The sequence below is a fragment of the Polypterus senegalus genome, chromosome 18 (assembly GCF_016835505.1).
Source record: "Polypterus senegalus isolate Bchr_013 chromosome 18, ASM1683550v1, whole genome shotgun sequence".
Lineage (NCBI taxonomy): Eukaryota > Metazoa > Chordata > Cladistia > Polypteriformes > Polypteridae > Polypterus > Polypterus senegalus.
The window spans coordinates 67140487-67160498 of record NC_053171.1 but is presented as its reverse complement, the minus strand read 5'-3'; the positions used below and the strand labels follow the sequence as shown (position 1 = coordinate 67160498).

At 39.5% G+C, this 20012-nt stretch overlaps 1 protein-coding gene across 3 annotated transcripts in view; it reads right to left on the bottom strand.

Annotated features, from left to right (window-relative positions):
- LOC120519113 (transmembrane protein 87A-like) overlaps window positions 1-20012 on the bottom strand; it is a 117439-nt gene that overhangs the window by 62726 nt on the left and 34701 nt on the right. For all 3 annotated transcript variants that reach the window (XM_039742224.1, XM_039742225.1, XM_039742223.1), the window contains exons 5-7: window positions 14624-14668; window positions 9617-9673; window positions 4236-4374 (exon numbers count right to left, since the gene is read on the bottom strand). In XM_039742224.1, coding sequence (XP_039598158.1) covers window positions 4236-4374; window positions 9617-9673; window positions 14624-14668 — 241 coding nt within the window. The remainder of the gene's footprint in view (window positions 1-4235; window positions 4375-9616; window positions 9674-14623; window positions 14669-20012) is intronic.

Genomic DNA, 20012 nt, shown 5'->3' with positions numbered 1-20012 from the left:
GGGGACGTGCTGCCCTTTCGGGTTGTGCCGTCGGACCCACGTGTCCTCGCTAGCGGTGGGGCACTGTGGCCCCCGGCCGGGCTGGAGCCCGCCGGACGCCAGGAGGACGTGAGGAGGGCTTGTGCCTCCTCCAGACCGCGAGGGGCCGTCCCTGGTTCTGTTGGGGCCACGGGTTGAGGGCATGGAAGCCCTTCCCTGTAGGGGCCCGTGGTCACCGCCAGGCGGCGCCCCAATGCCGGTTTATCCCGTGCGGTTGCCGGTTGGGGCTGGAGCCCGGCCGGGACGCCTTGGAGGACCGGAGGAGGGCGAGTGCCTCCTCCAGACGGAGTGGGGGCGTCCGTCCTGGTTAGGCAAGGGGCCTCGGGTACAGGGCTTTGAAGCCCAGCCCTGTAGGGACCCGTGGCCACCGCCAGGCGGCGCCCCGGTGCCTAATTATCCCGGGCGCCCCGCACTTCCGCCCCACCAGGAAGTGCCGGGGGGAAGACTTTGTGTGGCACCCGGAGAGCTGCCAGGAAGACAGCCGACACTTCCGCCACGCTTGGGCGTGGCTAGAGGCAGAAGCACCTGGGGCTCATCCGGGGCCTTATTTAAGGGGCCGCCTCCCTCCAGTCATGGGTGGAAGTCGGGTGGAAGTGGACTGAGCAAGAGGAAGGACTGGAGGCGGCCAGGAAGGCACAAGAGACTGTGGGCCTGGACTGGGGGAAATCGGTGCGAGGAGGCACTGGGGTGCACGTGAGCACGTATTGTAAATAATATTAGTGTAAATAAAAGTGTGTGGAGCAAAGTATGCTGTCCGTCTGTCTGTGCCGGGGCCAGCCTTCACAATATATATATATAGATAGAGATATATATATATATATAGATAGATATGAGAACAACACTCATATCAATGACAAAACAATTACATTAACAATCATGTTACGTTATTTTAAAAATTTTTCCTTTTTCTTTTTAGCACCTTCTTTAACACACTACTTCTCCGCTGCGAAGCGCGGGTATTCTGCTAGTATACATATATATACATATACAAACCGGATTCCAAAAAAGTTGGGACACTAAACAAATTGTGAATAAAAACTGAATGCAATGATGTGGAGATGGCAAATGTCAATATTTTATTTGTAATAGAACGTAGATGACAGATCAAACGTTTAATCCGAGTAAATATATCATTTTAAAGGAAAAATATGTTGATTCAAAATTTCACGGTGTCAACAAATCCCAAAAAAGTTGGGACAAATAGCAATAAGAGGCTGGAAAAAGTAAATTTGAGCATAACGAAGAGCTGGAAGACCAATAAACACTAATTAGGTCAATTGGTAACATGATTGGGTATAAAAAGAGCTTCTCAGAGTGGCAGTCTCTCTCAGAAGCCAAGATGGGTAGAGGATCACCAATTCCCACAATGTTGCGCAGAAAGATAGTGGAGCAATATCAGAAAGGTGTTACCCAGCGAAAAATTGCAAAGACTTTGCATCTATCATCATCAACTGTGCATAACATCATCCGAAGATTCAGAGAATCTGGAACAATCTCTGTGCGTAAGGGTCAAGGCCGTAAAACCATACTGGATGCCCGTGATCTCCGGGCCCTTAAACGACACTGCAACACAACCAGGAATGCTATTGTTAAGGAAATCACAGAATGGGCTCAGGAATACTTCCAGAAACTATTGTCCGTGAACACAATCCACCGTGCCATCCGCCGTTGCCAGCTGAAACTCTACAGTGCAAAGAAGAAGTCATTTCTAAGCAAGATCCACAAGCTCAGGCGTTGTCACAGGGCCAGGGATCATTTAAAATAGAGTGTGGCAAAATGGAAGACTGTTCTGTGGTCAGACGAGTCACGATTCAAAGTTCTTTTTGGAAATCTGGGATGCCATGTCATCCGGACCAAAGAGGACAAGGACAACCCAAGTTGTTATGAACGCTCAGTTCAGAAGCCTGCATCTCTGATGGTATGGGGTTGCATGAGTGCGTGTGGCATGGGCAGCTGGAAAGGCACCATCAATGCAGAAAAATATATTCAGGTTCTAGAACAACATATGCTCCCATCCAGACGTCATCTCTTTAAGGGAAGACCCTGCATTTTTCAACAAGATAATGCCAGGCCGCATTCTGAATCAATCACAACATCATGGCAGCGTAGGAGAAGGATTCGGGTACTGAAATGGCCAGTCTGCAGTCCAGATCTTTCACCTATAGAGAACATTTGGTGCATTATAAAGAGGAAGGTGCGACAAAGAAGGCCCAAGACGATTGAACAGTTAGAGGAATGTATTAGACAAGAATGGGAGAGCATTCCTATTTCTAAACTTGAGAAACTGGTCTCCTCCATCCCCAGACGTCTGTTGAGTGTTGTAAGAAGAAGGGGAGATGCCACACAGTGGTGAAAATGGCCTTGTCCCATTTAAATTCTGAATCAACATATTTTTCTAAAAGTTTTTCTAAAGACTATATATATTCAGACTTTCCTATCACTACCTATTTTCTAGTATTCTTTGTTCTTGTGGTATTATTATTCTTGTAATAAATACCATGCTGCTTTTAACTTTCAATGCTTTGTCTTAATGTCTAGAGTGATTGAAGTAATAAGTTAGATTTCTTTGAGCACCTGGTGACAGCGGATTTTGCCATTATTTCTGTGCTGCGAGGTTTATATGGCTGAGAGTGAGAGCGCTATACTCAACAGAAGGAACAAATACGAGAAAGAAGGTATTTTTGGCTGATGAATGGCCTATAGTCAAGAGTGCTGAGTCTTTGTATGTTTAAATGTATTCTTGTAGACCAAAAGTAATATTTAGGTCTGAGATATCACTAAAACATCGTATTGTTGTTCGTGCCGAAAATAAGTAAATCTCTTGAAGTGCTGAATGACAGGCTGTTATTCCTATAGCACTTGTGTGGTTTAAAGTGCTAAGGGTTATTCAGCGTGTGTGTGTCATTCATGGGGCACTGTTGTGGTTAGGGTCTGTGTATGTGTTTATCTATGTGTGTATGTGTTCATCTTAAAGTGCAACAGTAGACCAACCCGATAACGAACTTGACGAGAACCCTTACCCTTGAGGAAACAGGTAAAAGGGCAAGTGGAGGGAAATACCACGATAATACATGTTGGCGCTTCGAGCAGGATTAACGGAATAATCATGTGTTGAATTTTTGTGTGTTTGGTTTCATTTTTCAAAGACAGGGATGGATCGTCCACAGGCGGCAAATATGCTGTAATCGCATGCTGGCATACAGCCGGCACATGTCAGCGTGCATCAACAGCATTTCTAAAGTTTTTTAAAGTCTAAAGATAATACACACGGTAAGTTGGAGAATGAATGAGTAAGTGAGTGAGTGAGGGCTTTGCCTTTTATTATTATAGATTCTAAAATAGTAAGAATAAGAGCAGCTCACTTCTCAAAAGTGAGTCATCCGGAGTCAAACTTGCAACCTTTTGATTACCAGTCAGCAGTTCTTACCGTTGCGCCACCAAAGGGATCGTATTAAAGACGTCGCACCCTATTGAGAGTTCTTTTTCTGCAGTTATATTCTTGAATAAAAGTGTACTTGTTTTGTTATACTTGTACCTTTTATGAAAGTGTTTATTTGATATTTGGACTTCAGGCTTCAAACATTATATGCTTCATGTCTACATTTTGTCAATTATTACTAAAACATAAACAAAGTTTCTGTTTCAACAAAGTGTTTACATAGATTTTTGTAGACACGGAACACACATGAAATGCATGTGTTCCAAATAACGATATAGTATTTACTCTATACAACTCTAAACAACCAACAAGCAGGTAAACAGGCTTGAGCCGAGAAAACCTTGTGTGGCGTTGGGGGGATGTGATAGTAGGCTGCTTGCTGCTTACTGGTACATTTACAAGACAAAAGATGCTGATTGAAAGGTGTGAAGGGTCTTAAGGTGTGATGGATTTACGAGTTTTTTCATAGGCTTTGGTAATTTTAGTGTTAAAGAAGCCATCAATGTGCAAGAACACCTAATATTGTACTTTATCTGAATGTTTTTTCAACAAGGAAACAATTTCTTCTTTATAGATTTACCTTTATAGACAATTTAGCAATTTCAATTCTGCTTCCAGTATACTACAAAAACCTTACTGAATTCTTACTAACCAGTTACAAAGGCACAATCACTCTTAACAGATTATCAATTGGCTTATGTAATAATCTTAGGTATCCCTGGATACATTAGTCAATAACAAATTTCAGAACACCTACTGTTGAAAGACCACTTTAAATCAAGTTTGCCTTTGTCAGTCGAAGCTGTTCTGTCATCTTTTTGTGGATGAACCATGGCAATCTTTACAATGAATAGATAAGGGCTATCTGACCAGGCCACAGCCACAGCTTGCTCTTCCTGCAAGTAAAGAAATAATATATGAATAAGAACTGAGTCCTTTATTGCGTATAAACCATATTTAATATTGAAACATGTACCAAAAAAAATTAAAATGAAGCCTGATGGCACTGTAATCTAACAACTTTATTTCATACATCTCATCAAGCCAGTTACTTTCTTGTGAATTGTTTGAACATATTGTGAAGGAGTAAAACATTCAAGTGGACGGGACCAGCTCCCAAAGCAAGTACTTAATTTCTAGCAAAGAATCCCTATTATGTGAAGCCATTTTACAAAGGTGACACCATGAGGAACATTTTCTTTCCTTGTCACATGGGAAAAAAGCCACTCTCAGGCTATGTCTTTTTTTTTTTTGTTTAAACCAAAATTAACTCTGTTTGCAATAGAGTTTCCACATCTTTCATGAAAATATTTCTATCCACACTCAAGCAACCAAAAGCACATATGATGAAGGTGCACATGAGTGGAAACCGGAAGAAGTGTCCTCCTTGAAGGAATAGCTATGCTGCCATATCGTAAAACTATAGCAACTGGTAAATCATTCGCCTTTACCCCATGTAAATGACTTTGAAACTATATAAAATGGAATTCAGACGTGAAAGGTAAACAACACAACATTTGCCATGGAAGGCAAGTCTTCTGTATCCAGTATGTCAAAATGCAGTTCCCTTTTGTGAAGGGAGACCAAACAAGGAATGAAATGTAAGGAGCAGAATAAAATCAGGGAGGGACCACGTAATAAGTATGAACAAATCAGAGTATGATTAGAGTCTGTACTTTCCAAATATTATGTTTTCACCCATCCACACCTTAATAATGAACTGGTGTTTTTAGAAGTATACAGCTCTGAAGAATAATTTTTGGATGTTAAAAACGTTGCAGTAGTGTGTATGAATTTTGTAAATGGTAACGAATGTTTGCCATTTTTGAATGCAAACATACAGTAGCAGTGTGGACATACCCTTAAAAAGCTCCTGTAAATAGTCAGGTAAAATCAGGGATCATACTTCTTTTATTTTCTCAGTTGCAATCCATTGGAAGAATTATTGTAATTCATGAACTGCTGGAGGTCATCTCCCCTTCCCATAAGGTCATTTGGAACCCCCAACACATATACAGTCAAAGTAAAAAGTATGTGAACCCTTTGGAATTATCTGGTTTACTGCATGAATTGGACATAAAAAGTGATCTGATCTTCATATAAGTCACAGGTACTGATATAAATAATGAGCTTAAGCCAATGACACACAAAAAATTCTACTCTTTCAAGTCTTTATTTTACAAAAGCATTCAACGTTCACAGTGGTAGTGGAAAAAATAAGTGAATCTTGGGATTTAACACTAGAATTACCAGAGCCTACGAAAAAACTTGTAATTCCGTCCCACCTTAAACTGCTTCTTAAATCCCTTCACACCTCTCTGCCAGCGCCCTTTGTCTTCTAAATGTGCTGATAAAGAGAAGCTAGGAGCAGCCGGCTATTCCATCCCCCCACCAATTTAGAACGTGCACGAACTTCAGCTTGATTGAGTATCTGGGAGTGAAGTGGAGTTTTAGAGTGGAAATAATAGATCGTTGTTTGGAACACACGCATTTCATGTCTGTTCCGTTTCTACAGTAATCTGTGTCTGTCAAAAAGACAGTGTTTGTTAAAACAGAAACTTTTTTATATTCTACTAGTAGATGACAAAATGTAGGCATAAACTATATAATGTATGAAGCCTGAAGTCCAAATATCAAAGAAACATTTTCACAAAAGATACAAATATAACACAACAATTGAGCTTTTATTCAAGAATATAACTGCAGAAACAAAAAGCTGCCTTAACATGCGACATTGACACCCTTTTATTGTAACTTCCTCCGTGGTGCAATAGAATCAGTTCCCGCCTGGGAACCAAAAGGTTGCGAGTTCGATCCGGCACCAGTCCGTTTTGAGAAGTAAACTGCTCTTATTCTTACTATTTTTGAGTAAAAGCACACATTTGATTTCAGTCTGTAACAGCCGGTGCAATTTATGATCCTTGTAAAGGTTAGCTTTTTTTTAATTCACTTTTCATTCTCTCAGTCGCGTTCAGAATCAATCCATACAACCCCATCTGACACGGCTGTTTTCACATAAAGACGTGCTATAGCTCTGCAGTGTACCACGATGCATACTAACGCCCCCTGTACTTTCTTCCCTGGGGGAAGGTCCCACATCAGAGAATTTCCAGTTCCTGCATAAATTCACACCCGATCTGACGCTGTTCGTTTTCAAGTAACATTGCATTAGTGCGATGATATTTTCACATATATTGTCTCTTTCTTTCAGGTGTGTAATAGAAACCACAGCATAGAGAGAAGTGTGTACATTGCTTCTTACAGGAAAAGGCGATGGAAAAAGTGCACTTGAATAAAAGTGCACTTTTGTTATACTTTTACACCAACATATGTTCCTGTGTTTGAGCGACACGGGCAGATGGGGAGAGTCTGATGATTGCATATAGCGCCGAAGTTACTGCTCTTTACCATTCTCTCCTCTGCATGTCCTGGAGTACAAAAGAAACAGCATACAGCAACATGCGGGGACTGGCAGGAACACTCAATAAAACTGAATAAAAAGAAAATCAAGTGACGGTGAGATACGAAGAAGGCAGCTTTGCCAGCGTCTGTGTGTCAGAACCCTTTATGGGGAAGGGGGGCGTTAGTATGCATCGTGGTACACTGCAGAGCTATAGTGCGTCTTTATGTGAAAACAGCCGTGTCAGATGGGGTTGTATGGATTGATTCTGAACGCGACTGAGAGAATGAAAAGTGAATTAAAAAAAAAAAGCTAACCTTTACAAGGATCATAAATTGCAGCGGCTGTTACAGACTGAAATCAAATGTATGCTTTTACTCAAAAATAGTAAGACTAAGAGCAGTTTACTTCTCAAAACGGACTGGTGCAGGATCGAACTTGCGACCTTTTGATTCCCAGGCGGGAACTGATTCAATTGCACCACGGAGGCAGTTACAATAAAAGGGTGTCAAAGTCGCATGTTAAGGTGGCTTTTTGTTTCTGCAGTTATATTTTTGAATAAAAGCGCAATTGTTGTGTTATATTTGTATCTTTTATGAAAATGTTTCTTTGATATTTGGACTTCAGGCTTCATACATTATATAGTTTATGCCTACATTTTGTCATCTACTAGTAGAATATAAAAAAGTTTCTGTTTTAACAATGTGTTTACACAGATTACTGTAGAAACAGAACAGACATGAAATGCGTGTGTTCCAAATAACAATCTATTATTTCCACTCTAAAACTCCACTTCACTCCCAGATACTCAATCAAGGCATGAGCTGAGAGAAGTTCGTACACGTTCTAAATTGGTGGGGGGATGGAATAGCCGGCTGCTCCTAGCTTCTCTTTATCAGCACATTTAGAAGACAAACGACGCTGGCGGAGAGGTGCGAAGGGATTTAAGAAGGTGGGACGGAATTACGAGTTTTTTCGTAGGCTCTGGTAATTCTAGTGTTAATACAGCTCTTCACCTATGCCTCATCACTTCAAGCTTCACATTCAGTGGACTGGCCTTCCAACTATTTCACAGTCTTTTAGGAGCCACTATGCTCAAGATAATACGTGAAGACATGTGAGCAACACATGTGACAAGCTAACCATAGGATGTGAATGTGACCATGACCAAGACTGCGATCGCACATCACCTACACTAAACTCCAGTCCAAACAACCAAGCTCGCTCCACTCGGTCAGCTGCAGTGAGGTGTACTTAGAATGACCATCAAGATGACTGGGTGTGTACAGTCAGATTACTCAGGTATCTCTGAAACTTTTGGTCACCCTGGCTGTTTAGGGGAAGGAGCAGTGGGGTCTTTTTAACTGGTTAAAAATGGACTGCTTCCTCTTTGTACTTTGTTTCCTTCATTTCAGTAAATAAATGAAACAAACATTTAGGCCCATCCATCAAGTTAGTGCAGAAGTCAAGATATTAAGTTGATGTCAGCTTGTGGGTCAGTCCAGTTATCAAATTGGTAGCATTACTCACGATTTCTGTTTACGAAAATAAGGAGAACTGAGGAGGTATCTAGGTGAACCATTTTTTTGCATTTTTATATCAGTTCTGACACACTGCTATTTATAACTGATATAGTACACAGCAGCAACTTAAAGTCACTCTTCATGAACATGAATTTGGTGTTGGGTATTTCAATTAAATCACTTTACCTTGTGCAGATAATACTTGGGATTAAAATTACATTTTCATTGGTTATTAATGTTTTATTCTCCCATTTGCATTGCAACTGCAAAAACATATCTTATTTTATTTTAAACATATTGGTGTTTATTCTCAGTTTGGAACTGACATGATCGACAGCTTAACTGTAGCCCAAACCAAACAAAATCCCAAGCATAGCAGCTAACAGCCTTTTCTTAACAAGTGGTAAGAAAACTGTTTATTTGCAAGTACTTTTCAGGTCACTTCCTTATGTGAATGTTTTATACTGAAAGCCCGCCTTGTGCTTCGTCAGTTTTTCCTAAACCTGGGGTTATTAACCTGTGGCTAGGGCATAATGATAGATGTGGTGGGTTTTTTGATATTATTAATTCTCAAGGAGGAATTGTCTTTTCGCATTACCTTTGGGGGGTCAGACAGCAGGGTCATCCATTGTACAGTGTCCCTAATTCTCAGGTTAAGGGTCTTGCTCAAGGGTCCAATGGAGTAGGATCCATTCTGTCAGTAAAAGGATTTGAAGCGGCAACTTCCAGATACCAGCACAGATCCCTAGCCTCAGAGGCACCACCGAAGTCTTTTGGAAAATGTGTGCATGTATATAGCTATATTTAATTTCACCAAACAACATACCAGTCTTCTAACATATAGTTATTTTTTGGTAGTAGTTCAGCTCCAACGGTTTATGGTGCTGCAGGTATAAAACTCCACACTTTCTCAATTACACAAAATAAAAGATTTAGTCAATGACAATGAAAATGAAGCTTCCAGAGGTGACCAGCTTCTAAACTGATTGCCAATATTTTGTTCATTTCCAACACACTTTCAAATTAAATTCTACCTGAACACCTTTTTTGATCCAGTTTGGAGGCTAAAGTTCAAATAAAGTGGCAATGGAAAAAAGTTTAAGGTTTCCTACTAAACATTTTATCACAAGTTTGTATATACATTTCTACAAATTACTGATAGTCATTAAGATTAAGTAGCTGATCAAAATTCATAAAAGAGATGGTGATACTTACAGGAATCCCTGGCATGCGGTACACCTCTGTCTGATTTCTTTCCTCCTTCGAGTTATCCTACAATAGAAGGTTAGGACTATCAAAAGTGCAGACCACCCTACCAGTTTTAACCAAGACAATTTGGATTTTTTCTAAGATTCATTTCTGCTGTGAAAACAGTAAAAATCAATAAAAAAAATATACATATCAACAATAACAGATTTTTTAAGGCCTAAATATTTCTGTCCCAAACACTTCTGAAAGCAGAATAGCTGATATCCATGTAATGAGCTGAGAACATTGGTTATTTTGTATTCACTATACACAAGAAATTCATTAAAAATTTAGTGAGCTATCAGGCTTGTCCGATGCTACAAAACATTTAGCCTATTCCAGTTGATTATGTTATAAAAAACAGTTTTGGAGAAGTAGGGTTACAAATGTGTGGGAAACACATTTCCGAACTTTATTTGTACAAACTTGAAAGACATAAGCAAATCATTAATTAACAGCAACTATTCTGACAAGTTTCTTGCTTTTGTTTTGTATTCCACTGCATAAGTTTTACTGGACAAAATGCAAAAATAAACATCCTACCGTAAACACTGTCAACAGTGAAGAAAGAAAACCTATTTCATGGATTTACTCTAAATAAATATTTCAGTCATTCCGCAAAGGTTTTGATGTATACGAGGTGCGATCCAAAAGTTCCCAGAATGCATTCATTCGGCAGCCAGAAGGGTTTGGTTATATCAATAGCCGCTAGATAGCAGTTCAAATTTTCCTTGAGAGCTGTTATCACGCTTTATAACATCAGCGCAGTTGTTTTTCAAGTTGCAGTTCTCGTTTAAACTTCGGTTGTGTCTGTGAAGGGTTGTTCGTGAAAATGAGTGATTTGAAAGACCCAAAAAAGCTCGACAAGTTCACAGCAACACCAAGTCAATGCTCATTTGCTTCTTTGATGTGAAGGGTGTCATCCACAAGGAATTTGTGCCACAAGGACAGATGGTGAATGGAGCATTCTACAGGGATGTTTCTAAGGTGTTTGCGAAATCAAATTCGCCAAACATGTCCTCAGATGTGGGCTGACAAGTCATTTCTTTTGCATCACGACAACGCACCAGCTCACACATCACTGATTGTGCACATATTTTTGGCTTCTACAAAGTTTACTGCCATTCCCCCCCTCCATACTCTTCTGATTTAGTGCCGTCTGATTTTTTTTTTTATTATTTCCTAAGATGAAGATGAGGCTCAAGGGATGCAATTTGAGATGGTAGAGGAGATCCAAGCGGTAACAACCGATGTCTTGAACACACTGACAAAAAATTACTTCCAGAGGTGCTTCGAAAGGTTGAAATCTCGCTGGGATTGGTGCATCAACTCAGCGGGTGACTGTTTTGAATGAACTGTTCACCATTAATTATTATTTGGTGTGTATGCTTTTAAATAAATGCATTCTGGGAACTTTTGAATCGCACCTTGTATGTGTACATAAAATTCAACAGATCTTTTGGAGAGAGACAAGTGAACTCTCCATTCTACTTAAGCTACGGTGACAATGCAGTTTTTAAAGACCAGACAAGGAGTAACAGTTAGGAAGCAGATAATCATTCTTGTCCTGGGGAATAAACTCTTTTTCTTGAAAAATCAGGCCGCTTATATGAATTTTTTAAAAATTTGCTTTAACAACCCAACTATTAAAGAACTAATTCAGAAAAGAATTTAAGACCCTTAAATCAATTTAAATAACTAATGTACAGAGAAAATTTATATTGAATGAATCCTCTCTTGTGGATAATAATATATTACCTAGATACAGTTGTATATTCTTTCTGTACTGTACCAGTAATTTATGACTTTAATGCATCTGGTTTGTTATCTGAGGAATTAATAGTGCTTTTAGTCTAAAACAGTTTTTTTATTTTTAAACAAGTTAATGGTAAAAGAAAACAGACACAATAAGACATTGTACAGATATACACAGGAACAAAGCTTTTGGGCAGAGCCACCCATTAACAGGACAATTAGCCAATCATATGGGTGTAATGTCACACGTTCAGAAGCGCCCAAGTGTGATTTAACATAAACATTCTGTGGGAATGAAAAAGAACAACATAGGAAACGACATCAGAGACTGAGATATGTCAGAAATAGAGATAGTGATCATTTCATCTGGACATCAGAGAACGTAGGTCATGCATTACACCGACTGCTGAATCAAAAATCCATCAGGACAAGATCCCACCTTTGACATTTGCTGATTTAATTAATAAGCTTTCTAAGACTATAAATATATCCAGACTTTACTGTTTTATTTTCTAAATTTTCTTTCTTCTATGTATACTATTATACTTTAAAAAACACAGTGTTGAATTTATATCTTATATGTACTGTCACTGAAGTAATAAAGTAAATACTAGGGTGCCTGGTGGTGCAGGGTGAGACTGTCACTTGCTCATCCTTGCAGGGGTAGACAAAGCTGAGCAATCACCTCCAAAGGAAGAACAACTGAAGAAGAAATAAGACACCATTGGTTGGCAAGTGACATAAAACCAGAAGGAGTATTATCCTTCATGTGTCTTGGGGACACCTGTATGTTGTTAGTGCCGGAGATGTTGAGTTCCTGTGTGGAGTACTGAGGAGTGACAGGCTTTATAAGCATCACTCATTTGTACCTGTGTGGATAGGATCCTATGTAGAATGCTACAGAGTAGAGTGACTGGCAGTAAGGCATCACTCACATGTAGCTGTGTGAAGAGGATCTGTGTGTGTATTAATCTTGAGTAGACCAATCTAGTAAGGAATGTGTTGAATTTCACTTATCCCTCGATAATATAATCCAGTAGTAAGTGAAAAAGTCAGAAATTTGTAAGTGAACAACGTACCACATGCTTAGGCCATCTTTTAGGTGAAGCTTGTGTGGTCTATGGCTGGCTCGTCACCCCAGCCAATACCCCTGGGCCACCAAATGGAGCTCTCCCTGCAGCATGGAGGTGCCCCGGATACCAGCAGGAAATCATGGAAATTGGTGTTTTCCTCTACAGCCCTACTGGATACAACAGGGGCCAACAGAGGATGCTGCATGGAGGCCCAGAGAGTCATATGTGCTCTATAACCCGGACGTATGTCATAGGCAAAGCGATAGCAGAAGTGACGCACTTCCGGGATGAAGAAGAGGACTTTTTATCTGACCTGGAAGTGATATGAGGTCACTTGGACTGAAGGTTCGAAACACCAGAGCGTTGAGCTGAGCTAGATGGAAGGGTGGCAACGTGTCTGGGAGTAGTGGATTTATTGATTAGTGTATTGTGAATTGATTTATGAATATAGTGGAGTGTAAGGTGCTTTGTGCACAGGATTATTATAATAAATCCAAACTTTGGACTTTTACCTGATGTCTGACGTATTGTCTGAGGGTTCAAGGGAGCGATAGCGCCCTCTATCTGTCACACTGGCAAAAATCCTTTGGTTTTTACTAGCAATATAAATCAGTTGACATATGTATAAAACTATATATAAACTATAAAAAGTATACTAAAAAAAAAACTCTCACACCTACAGTCTTAAATTTTTTATATACAAAAAATTTTTTTTAGCCAGTCTGTTCCCCTTGCTATGCAGGGCACCTGCATGAAGGACTCCAGTGTTAGTTAATGAATCTAATATATAAAGCTATACGTACATTACACAGATGAGGCCTCTGCCAAATATTGCAAAGAATCCCTGTCTGTACTGGTAACCGCAGACTATGTTTTGTTCTGAAATTTAGGCGGTACCACGCTACTCTGTAATTGTTCTACTGCCTCTTCGTCAGTTTTATCCAAATGAATGAATAAACTACTTCAAAGGTACATTTAGAGGGCCTGGTCAATTTTTATATCTTGTTATTTAATTATTTTCATTATGAAAATGAAAACAACTAAAAAATTATCTTTCATACTCTAACTTATACTGTTTATTGACGTGATTATTAAGGACTGATTTAAAAAAAAAAAAGTGTATCCAACTCATTTAAAACCATAAACGAACACTTAGAAGGACAGTTGCCAATTATCCACTTAGATTATCATTAAAATTAGTTGCTTTTTATAAAACCTCATAGTGCATGCTTTTTAAGAATTATTTTGTGTCAAAATATCCAGAATTTCATGAAAGAGCTCTCACAACGGAATATGATAAATAACCACCTTTTACCCAGCAATTGCACAGACATTTCCCTGTACCATAGGCTTTTTGTGATATCTAGCATAGTTGTAGACTACATTCGCATCCAGAAGGGGGGCAAACTTAAAAGCACAATGTGGACAGTGACAGAATTGTAAAATGTAATGAACTCTGTGAAAGTGAAAGCACAAGCATATTAAGAATCTCCTATAAAACAATCCTGTTTAGCAAAAACAAAGGAAATAAGCAGCAGGTGACTGTGGGCGCAAACTTCCTTTTGGCCAAGACACTGCAGCAGTAGCTGTCTGCCAAATCATGCAAGAGGAAAAAAAAAAAAAGACTGCAGAAACTTATCCTAGTGTGAACAGTTGTGCAGGTAATGGCAGTTGGTGATCAATACAGTGGCTAAATAGTCTCATGAAGACATGTTTTGACTGTAAATCTGAAGCAGAACGGCAGGAATTTCTATGCAACAGGGACTAGAGTTTGTATTTATGGCATGTAAGGTATAAAAATACCTAAATCATCATTTAGTTAATCTCTAAATGCTATGCATCACTACCTGGAAAACTGAAATTGCTTGCAGGCAATCATTAAAAGAAATTCTGCTGTTGCTTTATGGACACGAGTAGCCTTCAAATATCTCTGATCACAACTTTTTCAAGTTCAAGTCATTGTCATATGTATAGAGTAACATACAAATACAACCCTATACATTCTGCCTTTACTAAAAATATCCTGGACTAACTTAAGTCCACCCTTTTAAAAAGAACTCCTCAACCCATGCAACAAATAAACCAATAGACTGACTTGCATAACAAGTCAACATTAACAGCAAACAATGAATGAAAAAAGTCTTACCACTGGGGACAGGGGATAATACGGTAAAAATGCTTTATAGAATTTCTGAAAGAGAGAAAACAAGATCTCAGATTAGAATTTAGAATATTTCTCAACTCTTAATTTGCTATGTCATTCCTGCATGTTAACACAGTATTTTATTTAATTGTTCCGAAAAATGGGAAAGGTAATCACAGGGGAACCCTTTGACAAACAGGCACAAACAGTTACAGAAAGGTAAACAGTTACAGAAAAGCTATAATTGATATTACTAATCGTGCAATGATGCTAAAGTGATAAAAGCAACAACTGCCTCAAAGTAGTCACTATTTAACATGCCCTGAAACACATGAAACACCACCACATTACATCTAGATGATAATGAACATTATACTTTTAAAATGAGCAAGCACTGTAAGTGAACACTTGTTTAGTTTTGTGCTTGACATATTTTTGCAGGTTAAGCACTGCAATCAGTGCAGTTCAGCCAGCAACGTGAAACAAGAAAGTGACAATGGGCAAGTTAATAACACTCATTCAGTTGTATCCATTTTTTGGGCAATATCTTCTTGTTTATTTGGTTGATGAGGAGTTACAGACATGAATGTTGGAAAGAAAACGTTTGTTGCCTGCATATACACACTGATCAGCCACAACATTAAATCAACTGCCAGGTAAAGGGAATGACAGCAATTATGCTGTAACAATGGCGCCTGTCAAGGGCTAGGAAATACTAGACAGCAAGTAAACAGTAAGTTGTTGAAAGCGACATGTTGGAAGCAAGAAAAATGCCTAAGGAACTGAGCAACTTTAACAAGGGCCAAACTGTGATGGCTGGATGAATGGGTCAGAGCATCTCCACAATGGCAGGTCTTCCGGGGTTTTCCCAGTATGCATTGTTTTTTTAACCTATCAAAATTGATCCTAAGAAACACAACTGGTGAACCTGTGACAGAGTCATGGGTGCCCAAGGCACACTGATGTGTATGTGGAGCGAAGGCTAGTCCGTGCACAAATTGCTCTAAAACCTGATGCTGGCCGTGAGAGAGCACACAGTGCATCACAGCATGCTGCATAGTCACTGAATGGCCACTGTCCACGGACAAAAGTACCTACAATGGGCATGTCAGTGTCAGAACTGGTTAGTTCCAACCAAAAGAGGTCCAGGGAAGGACAACCAGTAAAACAATAACAATTCATGGGAGTCAAAGACTCATCAATGTGTGTGGGGAGCAAAGGCCAACTTACAGTGGTGTGAAAAACTATTTGCCCCTTTCCTGATTTCTTATTCTTTTGCATGTTTGTCACACAAAATGTTTCTGATCATCAAACACATTTAACCATTAGTCAAATATAAGGCAAGTAAACAGAAAATGAAATTTTTAAATGATGGTTTTTATTATTTAGGGAGAAAAAAAATCCAAACCTACATGGCCCTGTGTGAAAAAGTAATTGCCCCCTTGTTAAAAATAACCTAACTGTGGTGTATCACACCTGAGTTCAATTTCCGTAGCCACCCCCAGGCCTGATTACTGCCACACCTGTTTCAATCAAGAAATCACTTAAATAGGAGCTGCCTGACACAGAGAAGTAGACCAAAAGCACCTCAAAAGCTAGACATCATGCCAAGATCCAAAGAAATTTAGGAACAAATGAGAACAGAAGTAATTGAGATCTACCAGTCTGGTAAAGGTTATAAAGCCATTTGTAAAGCTTTGGGACTCCAGCGAAACACAGTGAGAGCCATTATCCACAAATGGCAAAAACATGGAACAGTGGTGAACCTTCCCAGGAGTGGCCGGCCGACCAAAATTACCCCAAGAGCGCAGAGACGACTCATCCGAGAGGTCACAAAAGACCCCAGGACAACGTTTAAAGAACTGCAGGCCTCACTTGCCTCAATTAAGGTCAGTGTTCACGACTCCACCATAAGAAAGAGACTGGGCAAAACGGCCTGCATGGCAGATTTCCAAGACGCAAACCACTGTTAAGCAAAAGAACATTAGGGCTCGTCTCAATTTTGCTAAGAAACATCTCAATGATTGCCAAGACTTTTGGGAAAATACCTTGTGGACTGATGAGACAAAAGTTGAACTTTTGGAAGGCAAATGTCCCGCTACATCTGGCGAAAAGGAACACAGCATTTCAGAAAAAGAACATCATACCAACAGTAAAATATGGTGGTGGTAGTGTGATGGTCTGGGGTTGTTTTGCTGCTTCAGGACCTGGAAGGCTTGCTGTGATACATGAATTCTACTGTCTACCAAAAAATCCTGAAGGAGAATGTCCGGCCATCTGTTCACAACTCAAGCTGAAGCGATCTTGGGTGCTGCAACAGGACAATGACCCAAAACACACCAGCAAATCCACCTCTGAATGGCTGAAGAAAAACAAAATGAAGACTTTGGAGTGGCCTAGTCAAAGTTCTGACCTGAATCCAATTGAGATGCTATGGCATGACCTTAAAAAGGCGGTTCATGCTAGAAAACCCTCAAATAAAGCTGAATTACAACAATTCTGCAAAGATGAGTGGGCCAAAATTCCTCCAGAGCGCTGTAAAAGACTCATTGCAAGTTATCGCAAACGCTTGATTGCAGTTATTGCTGCCAAGGATGGCCCAACCAGTTATTAGGTTCAGGGGGCAATTACTTTTTCACACAGGGCCATGTAGGTTTGGATTTTTTTTTCTCCCTAAATAATAAAAACCATCATTAAAAACTGCATTTTGTGTTTACTTGTGTTATATTTGACTAATGGTTAAATGTGTTTGATGATCAGAAACATTTTGTGTGACAAACATGCAAAAGAATAAGAAATCAGGAAGGGGGCAAATAGTTTTTCACACCACTGTATCTGTTCCAATCCTGCTGAAGAGCTACTACAGCACAATGTGCTGAAAAACAATACACAGTGCATCACAGCTTGTACCCTAAGAATGGTGAGTGTGTCCATGTTCATCCCTGTCCACCATCAAAAGTGCTCACAATGGGCACTTGCGTGTCCAAACAGGACCATAGAGCAATGGAAGAAGGTGACCTGAGGCCTCATGCATGTTGTGTGTAGAATTCAATAATGGTGTACAGACAAAACCGGAAATGTTCGTACGCACAAAAAAATCCAGATGCATAAATCTGTGCATACACCAACTTCCACGTTCTTCCGCTCCATAAATCCTGGTCAGCGTGAAAAGTAACGCAAATGCCTGCTGCCACTCCCTAAATACTCCAAGAATTACACCCCTTTGAATATGAAGATCAATATTAATAGCCCTTAAGCTCAGCGTTCTATGAAAAGGCAATGGCAAAAGCATGGGGGAAAATAGAAGAATTTCAGTGAATACCAAGTGGAGGCAAAGAAAAACATACTATTTGTTGGTTTAAACAGTGGTACAAACAAGAAAAGGAAGTTGATTGAGTGACAGAGTTTCAGAGAATCTGAAAAGGTCAAGTTCACAAAGTCACACAGTGCCCGAAATAAAATAGAAGTTGTCAGATATCAAAGTCGTCGTGAAAAGGCAAGTCGTAGCCCATCTTCTGAGTGTCATATGAAAGCTTATTAGGGCACAGAGAAAAAAAAAAAAAATAGGGACACAGTGGGGAAAAAAGCTCGAAATGTCAACTTTAATCTCGAAATTTCCACTTTAATCAATGTAGTTTATTTTGTCATTAAAGTAGAACATCATAAACTTCATCTTAAAATCGTTTAATTTACTAGTTTCTCAAATCCCATCGTAACTAAAATAACACATTAAATGCTTTGTTTTTTATGTGTTCTTCTATGTGCTCTATTTGTGTGAATCACTACGTGCTTTCTCTTCCTCCGACAGGACACAGAATCCATTACATTCGTGATATTACAGTTCTCTGAATAATTTAAATACTGAGATGTATACTTGATATCATTTCAGTATTCATATCATATAAATTAAAGCATGTATTAAAGATGGGAACACGGTGGCACAGTGATAGTGATGAGCTGGCACCTTGTCCAGATATTGCTCCTGCCTCATGCAAGATGCTTGCTTTGCCGTGCGCAACCTTCGATGAAATAATTTATTGCAGCAGTACTGTCTCTTTCAAACATATTAACCTCCAATTCCTGTCCCTCCTTTTCTTTCTCCAAGTACCCAATCGCCACACAATCAGCTCTGTAATAGACGTTAAGCCATCTGTAAGCTTAGACCTCCGATTCTTCAAAACTTTTAAGGAACATTGAAATACCTTTGTAGTACATGTTTAATTATTCTATCTATCCTTCCTGTCACATCAGCCCCAGCAAGAATACAGTGCGAGGCAGGGACAACGTGACGCCAACTCCTTGCAATTGCTGCGATACCGTGTCCGCACAGGTTTAATTATTAAAAATCTAGATTATTTAAATGATGTTACTATTTTATTTGTATAATGTAATAAACATATTTTGCTGCATTTCATCTTAAAAATGATATCATTATCATATGTAAATACTAGAAGAATACCCGTGCTTCCCCAGTTTTTGCAGACACGTTCACGATATCAAAAGTCTCAGCGCTCTTTGGAGGTCATTCATATACATATATAAAACAAAATACCCACGCTTCGCAGCGGAGAAGTAGTGTGTTAAATAAGTAATGAAAAAGAAAAGGAAACATTTTAATAATCACGTAATGTGATTGACATTGTCATGAGTGTTGCTGTCATATATATGCCTGCCTAAATAAGTCACCCTCGCTTCGCTCTTACTTTTTTACCGTTCATTTAATCATGGCTAGTGGCGGAAAAATTATTAAATGGAAGGAGGATTACACTGAGTATGGCTTTACCAAAACAATTACTGATGGCGAATCGATTATTCATAAAGCTTGAATTGGTGATCTGTTTTTCTGTGTTAACCTCATATTTTTTCAGACTTCTTCTCAAACCAAGGTGGTGCGAGGGTAAAATGAATTGGGATGCGCTGATCAATGTAATCGGTGTACCAGGAAATCATGCATTGACAAAAGTTCCCCTTTGCTTGTAATGCAAAGTGTGATTAAATGCATTATTTTTTAACCCGTTATGGAGCACATGCATCGAAGCTTCTCAGCTGTGCTTGTGCTAAGAAAAGGAAAGATTTAAAAAAATAATGCAACACGATTGTCAATGTAACCTTTTGTAAGTAGTGCCTGGAGGATTCAGTGTGGAGAAACTCTACAGACAGCATGTGTATTAACTTGTGGATTTTTCTGGGAGTATTTGGTGGCAGTGTGACGAAGTTGCTTCAAAAGACAGCGTTAGCTGCGGAGCTCAGCTCAGACCAAAATGAGGTAAATGGGAGGGGAGATGATGACGTGACTCACCCACCCGCCTTAAGTGTCAATCCCCCACAAACACAGTCTCTTGGAATTTGCATAAGCACACCCCTTCACCTGCAATTTTAACTTAGTTACAAA